General features: G+C 47.1%; 1 protein-coding gene across 1 annotated transcript; it reads left to right on the forward strand.

Moving 5' to 3' along the window:
- Nucleotides 1-53: 53 nt before the first annotated feature.
- clcn4 (chloride channel, voltage-sensitive 4) lies at nt 54-6,988 on the forward strand. The gene is made up of 12 exons (XM_008396609.2): nt 54-227; nt 291-445; nt 517-616; nt 1,471-1,658; nt 1,729-1,851; nt 1,922-2,128; nt 4,096-4,176; nt 4,264-4,809; nt 4,887-5,073; nt 5,143-5,541; nt 5,612-5,828; nt 6,291-6,988. The coding sequence occupies exons 1-12, from the start codon at nt 212-214 to the stop codon at nt 6,379-6,381; spliced, it is 2,310 nt and encodes a 769-aa protein (XP_008394831.1). The 5' UTR covers nt 54-211; the 3' UTR covers nt 6,382-6,988.
- The last annotated feature ends 432 nt before the right edge of the window (nt 6,989-7,420 follow it).

A 7,420-nucleotide genomic window follows, 5' to 3' on the forward strand; every position in this document is an offset into this window, starting at 1 on the left:
TATTCCTGTTGATTTCACTGCTGAACAAGCTTTTTTTGTGAAGTAACGCGAGATTTCGGAGGTATCGTGAGATCTGACGGGCTTGTACGGCAGTCTGTGTCGCTGCTGATCTGTCCGTGGGTTTGTTTGTGTAAATTTCCTGCGTGATGTTCAGCTGTCCTTCACGGGAGGACCTGGATTAGTCCACACGTCCAGCAGAGGAGAGGACAACATGGCGGCTGCAGAAGGTAAGGCCCGTTGTTATGGCAACATGGTACCTAGTGCAGGTTGCTGATGTCCTCCGTGGACAGGTGTCAGCCTTCCCACTCCCACGGAGGAGATGAACGGGGCCGGGACGCTCATGGACTTYCTGGACGAACCGTTCCCGGACGTGGGAACCTACGAGGACTTCCACACCATCGACTGGCTGAGGGAGAAGTCCAGAGACACGGACCGGCACCGAAAGGTTCTGGAGGGTTGGGTTCGGTGCGTGGGGGCAGTGTGGACCCGCTCACTGTGTGCGTGTTTGTCCCGCAGATCACCAGTAAAAGCAAAGAGTCCATCTGGGAGCTGATCAAGAGCCTGCTGGACGCCTGGTCCGGATGGGTGGTGATGCTGCTCATCGGCCTGCTCTCTGGTACCGACCGACCCGGTTCCGTCTCTGACCCGGTTCCCTCTAGGACCCGGTTCTCTCTCTTTGACTCTCTGGTCAGAGAGAGGGAGCCTGGTCCAAAGTTTCTGGCCCAGGGCCAGCCCAAGCCTCCATGGTACCCAAAGCGAAATCTGGATTTGGGCCCCTCTGGTTCTGTTAATAATGTGGATTTCATCAGTCAGATGATTAGATGATTCACACACCTGCTAAACTTATTGCATCTCTGATAGTGATGGTTACATTATTATCCTTTATCTCCCGAGAATGTGGACCGGTACCGGTACTGGTACCGGGTTGATTCTGAGCYTKAAATKATTTTAACAGAAGTCTCACATCCCTTATAARTTGATGCAAAAATAATGTTTGTTTTAGCCACAAAATGATCAGCAGCAAACAGCATGTAGCTACAGCTTAGAGCAGCTCATCGATACATTAATGCTGCCTGATGGAAAACATTTTGCTAGACAATATCAAACATTGAGAAGTTTTTATTATTTTCATCAAACTTTATCAAACACACCGTTTTGAAGCCAAAAAACCCCTCGGTAATATTCAAAACCAACCATGAGAATCAACTCATTGAAAGTTAAAACTCAGTATGACCTACTGCGGCCACCAGGGGGAACCCAAGAGCAATTAATTTTTTCTTTTTGTCCGTATAAAGAATGATTTCTAAATACATTATCAAATATATATTCTTGTAAAAAAAAAATCACAACTTTTTAATGTAAAATACACAACAGCACATAAAAATCATTACTAAAAAAAACAAGYGCCCGCTTAGTTTGCTTATGCCTTGGGCTGTCCTTGGTTGCGGCTAACTGGGCCGTTCCCCTCAGGTACGCTGGCCGGGGTGATTGACCTGGCGGTGGACTGGATGACGGACCTGAAGGAGGGCGTGTGCCTGTCGGCGTTCTGGTACAGCCATGAGCAGTGCTGCTGGACCTCCAACCAGACCACCTTCGCCGACCGGGACAAGTGTCCACAGTGGCAGAAGTGGGCTGAGCTGATGACGGGTCACGCCGAGGTGAGATGGGTCCAGGAGGAACGGAGGTTCTGGCCTGCGGTCCAGTCCGTGACGGTGTGTGTTCCTTCAGGGCGCYGGGGCGTACCTGCTGAACTACTTCCTTTACATCCTGTGGGCCCTGCTGTTCTCCTTCCTGGCGGTGTCGCTGGTCCGGGTGTTCGCCCCGTACGCCTGCGGGTCGGGGATCCCAGAGGTACCGCACGCCCTGATGCCTGCAGGTGGTTCAGGTCGGTGCTGTAATGTTCTGTTCYGGTCYGCTACAGATCAAAACCATCCTGAGCGGGTTCATCATCCGGGGCTACCTGGGGAAGTGGACCCTGCTGATAAAGACCGTCACCCTGGTTCTGGCCGTGTCGTCGGGCCTCAGCCTGGGGAAAGAGGGCCCGCTGGTCCATGTGGCCTGTTGCTGTGGAAACCTCTTCTGCAGCCTCTTCTCCAAGTACAGCAAGAACGAAGGCAAGAGGCGAGAGGTGAGCCGCTTGGTTCTGATGTCCTCGACCCGCTAGCGTCCAATTAAGACGACAAATAATCCATAATGTTTGATTTGATTCAACTTTTGATACCAAAGTGGAATAAAACCTGAACTTTCTGATGATAAATGAAACTAGTTGTTAAGATGTAGGCAGAAGCATCACAACAAAGCATAATCCGTCAAAACTCAGAAAAACAGTTGAAGACGAATAAAAAGTTTCAAGGATAAAACCAGGGGTGAAAGTAGGCGGGTACGGCAGGGTACTGCATACCCCTTAAAGATTTAGCGGGGGTACGCAGAACCTGCAAGAGAGAGGAGTGGCTGTCTGCTGTAATAAATCAATAGGTTCACTGTGCAGCTGTGAGTTCTCCCACTAATCAGTCATGACTGATTAGCATTTTAAGAACAATCTAATTGACTGGGGTGCTGTGGTGGCGCAGGGGCAAAGCAGTCCATGTACTGGGTTGTGCTCATGCCAGTGGTCGTAGGTTCAATTCCCAGCCTGGTGACATTCACTGCATGTCTTCCCCCTCTCTCATAACCCTCCTTCCTGTCAAGCTACCTTCAAATAAAGGCCACTAGAGCCAACAAAACCTTTTAAAAAAAAACAATCTAATTAACTGATTGGATGCAGGTAATATTAGCTAAAAGATGACTACCTAATAACAATACAGCACCTTAAACTTGTTAACAAGTAGCCTGTGGGCTACTGATGCTGTTGTCTATGTTCAACTTCGTAGATTCTTTTTGTTCCCTCCCCCCCAAAAAATAAAAAATAAAAATAAGTCAATGCCCCCCCCTGTTAAATTCGTCTGSAGTCGGGGCTGCGTCGGAGGYTTTGAGGTCAATCTCAGCATTAGGTGACAAAAAACTGAACGCCGCCAAGACGTTAAGACGTCCTCTGACTCGCTTATCAAAATGCTCTTAACTTTACAAAAGAACAACAAAAAGTAAAAAAATGTGTTCAAATTAATGACCCAACAAAAATAATAGTCTCAGTAATTATTGTTCCTACAAGGTGTTGCGCAATTCTGTGCATTTCCAAAATAACTAATAGAGCAKGAATTTAAAATTAACTAATCAACCACCGCTGTGTTCAGGGGAGCACTTATTAATAATCGTAAAATAAATATCAAGCCTGAAAAATAAAATCCAGTCCAACATCTGATTTGAGGTGATTCCTCTGGAACCTGTTGGAGGAAAAATATCCCAACTTCAGAAGATGAGCTTTAACCTAACAGAGCTCTGTGGTTCCTCCTGTCAGTATGAGAGTCAGGGTGAGGAGGCGCCATGTTAGGAAGAGAAGTGGAAGCTGCAGGATCTTCAGAATAAACAGGTCATGATGCTGGGCTACTGATTATTCCTCTGTCTGGACACAGGATCAATAGAACCAGTTTAAAAGCTAAACTGAATGGTTATATGCCAGACATGGAAAACTGGGATGCACTCCATGCCATGATGTTCATAGTTTAGGTCTCATGGCATCTCAAGGGGTCGACATTGCAGCCTGTGGGCTGAAGGAGGAAATACTTAGAGGTGGAAACATTTCCTGTTCGGGTGAGAATATACAGCATCTCTTGGCAGAAATCAATTCAGATGGTTTAATATTTATAAYCCAGGTTTATTGTTTGGGAAGTGTAAAAGTTACTTCATATAAAATATGCATAATATAAAATTGCTAAAAGTATCACCACTCTCAGTAATGACAGACAAAATAAGAAACAGGAAAATTATTAATGTTAAGGACCACAGAATGAGGAACGATAGAGTTAAGAAGGTTCTACTTCTACTGACCTCTTTTTTATAAATATTCACTGAATAATGCAGAGTATTTCATAAAAAGTAGCATCTTTTGGTACCTCACATTAGATCTGCTTTATTCAGCTGATGGTCCAAGTCAACAAATGTCCCAGATGCTTTACTGAACCTTTGGGTAAAATAATGGCTCCCTCCTGCTGTGGTCAGGTGTTATCAGCRGCGGCGGCAGCTGGCGTGTCGGTGGCCTTTGGAGCCCCAATCGGAGGAGTTCTGTTCAGCCTGGAAGAGGTCAGTCATTCACCGTTTCACCAGATCAGACTCACCTTTGCTTCATTCTTAGATCTCACTGTGGTAACCGTCTGCTGTCTCCTGCAGGTGAGTTATTATTTCCCCCTGAAGACTCTGTGGCGTTCCTTCTTCGCCGCTCTGGTCGCCGCCTTCACGCTGCGCTCCATCAACCCGTTTGGAAACAGCCGCCTGGTTCTGTTTTAYGTGGAGTATCACACTCCCTGGTATATGGCTGAGCTGGTCCCCTTCATCCTGTTGGGGGTGTTCGGCGGCCTCTGGGGTACGCTCTTTATCCGGGCCAACATCGCCTGGTGCCGGCGCAGGAAGACCACTCAGCTGGGGAAGTATCCAGTCCTGGAGGTGATCATCGTGACAGGAATCACCGCCCTGCTGGCGTACCCCAACCCGTACACCCGGCGCAGCACCAGCGAGCTCATCTCTGAGCTCTTCAACGACTGCGGCGCTCTGGAGTCRTCGCAGCTCTGCGACTACTACAACAATCCCAACATGAGCCGGCCTGTGGACGACATTCCAGACCGTCCGGCGGGCCCTGGGGTCTACAACGCCATGTGGCAGCTGACCCTCGCCCTCATCTTCAAGATCGTCATCACCATCTTCACCTTCGGCATGAAGGTATCCTCCTCCTCCTCACACTTGTTCATTATCCTACCCAGTCGGAGTAGAGTCAGAGCTTCTGTTGCTCTTCACAGATCCCRTCAGGACTCTTCATTCCTAGCATGGCGGTGGGAGCCATTGCTGGTCGGATCGTTGGGATCGCCGTAGAGCAGATGGCATACCACCACCAYGACTGGATTATCTTCAAGAACTGGTGCCGACCTGGCGCTGACTGCGTCACACCAGGACTCTACGCCATGGTGGGGGCTGCTGCTTGTCTGGGTGAGTCACCAAGGACAGAAGACGCCACATGTCCAGCTCCTGTCTTACCTGTCTGTTGGGTCTGTTCAGGTGGGGTAACCAGAATGACCGTCTCCTTGGTGGTCATYATGTTCGAACTCACCGGCGGGTTGGAGTACATTGTCCCCCTGATGGCCGCTGCCGTCACCAGTAAGTGGGTGGCCGATGCCTTCGGGAAGGAGGGCATCTATGAGTCTCACATCCAGCTCAACGGCTACCCCTACCTGGACGTCAGGGACGAGTTCACCCACCGCACCCTGGCCACTGACGTGATGCGTCCCCGCCGGAACGACCCTCCCCTGGCCGTCCTCACGCAGGACAGCACCACGGTGGAGGACGTGGAGACGCTCATCAAGGACACCGACTATAACGGCTTCCCTGTGGTCGTGTCCAGGGAGTCGGAGAGGCTGATTGGCTTCGTCCAACGCAGGGACCTCACCCTGGCCATCAGTGAGTCTGTTACAACAACTGGCAAAGAGCTTTTCTTTCTAGATGCTGACATCATGGTTTCTGTCCTCAGAAAACGCCCGTCAGAAGCAGGACGGCGTGGTGAGCAGCTCCGTGGTCTACTTCACAGAGGACGCACCGCAGCTGCCGGCCAGCAACCCTCAGCCGCTGAAGCTGCGTCGCATCCTGAACCTCAGCCCCTTCACCGTCACCGACCACACGCCCATGGAGACGGTGGTGGACATCTTCCGCAAACTAGGCCTGCGGCAGTGCCTGGTCACCAGGAGCGGGTCAGTCTGCCRCAACTTCTCTGAGACCAAAACTAACAGTTGTAGTGTCCTGCTGTGGGTCAGCAGAGGTCAGCCTAGAGTAATTTGATTAAGCAGCAATTAAAAATAAAAAAAATGTGATTGTTGAAAGGCAGAAAGAGTAAATATTTAAAGAAAATKTATTCTGTTTTTCATGGCTTCAGTGGAAATAAATGCTTTAATCCTCCTGAATCAGAATKAACTGATCAGTATTTAGTTTTTTTGGCTCAATAAAAGTTTATTCTTTCTCAAATCCACAAACAGGTAAAACGACTCCATCTGGAGGACAAATTAGAATATTACAGCTTCTATGTTTAAAGTCTTTAAAACAGGGAAGTTGACACATAACTACTTATTTAAAGGTCCCCAAAATGTTTAATATTAAATGTCCAGAGCTAATAAATGTAAATGAGGGCGTTAGCTAACTTTCCCGTGTCCCTGCAGGCGTCTGCTGGGCATCATCACCAAGAAGGACGTCCTTCGCCACATGGCCCAGATGATGAACCAGGATCCAGARTCCATCATGTTTAACTGACTGATCAYCTGCACTCACCTGAGCTCTAACCAATCATCTGTTTCACTGGAGTTTAGAAACCAKTTCTGACATTTTTATTACAGCAGAATTAAATGGGGAAGGTTTATTTAACATGTGGGATGATTATGGGTGAAATGGGTTTCCATACACTAACTCTGAGCTGATTTTATTGCACTTTTTGGTGTTGCCATATGTGTTTGTGCGTTGCCATGTGTTTTTCTCCCTCTGAAGGATTTGTGGTGTAGTTTAGACCTCTGTTGATCCTGAAGTCACTCCAGGCTCCACCGCTACAACCAGAGACGCTACTGTTAGCATCTGTTAGCATCTGCTCCAGTTACACTCCGCCGTCCCTCTGAACCCTCACCTCCACTCTGAAGTATTATTTCTGTATGAAGGTAAAATCCTCATCCTCAGTGTTTGTTTCGGTTCTTCTCTGTCTTGTTTTTTTTTATTATTATTGTAAAGCTGCTCATGCTTCACAGAAACGGCRTGGGGAACTTATGAAATGATGCTAACCTTCAGGTCTGGTTCTTTTATCAGAAACTATTTCTTCTGTTGCACTTTTGTTTTATCAAAGTTGGAAGAATAAATGTCTGAAGAGACTGAAGTGACCGAGTGCTGTGGTTTTATTGGGGTATCACAACATCAGAACATTTTCTACCATTTGATTTTAATCTTCATACCTCTCAAATGTTCTGGGGTTTTTTTCTGTAAAAACAGTGAAACTCTGTGAGCATCCTGACCTGTAAGGGGTTAAAATCAATGACCGATATTCAAAATACACGAGAGGCTGAAGTATTTTTAAAAAAAACTACAAACTTAAATTGGAAACATGGTTTTATATCATTTTTACAGCAATTGTTAGGAATATCGCATTACTCTTTCGATAGTACTGTCAGTTTTCAATCTGGTAATAAAATATGTTTAAAACTATGTTGCAAGCAATTATCGACCCATTTGAGGATAATAATAATATAATAATATGTATTTGTTAATTATTTTAAAGGCTTAAAATCTAGTAAGCATTATTGATGCTGTG

Source organism: Poecilia reticulata, linkage group LG2 (genome assembly GCF_000633615.1).
Source record: "Poecilia reticulata strain Guanapo linkage group LG2, Guppy_female_1.0+MT, whole genome shotgun sequence".
Classification (NCBI taxonomy): domain Eukaryota; kingdom Metazoa; phylum Chordata; class Actinopteri; order Cyprinodontiformes; family Poeciliidae; genus Poecilia; species Poecilia reticulata.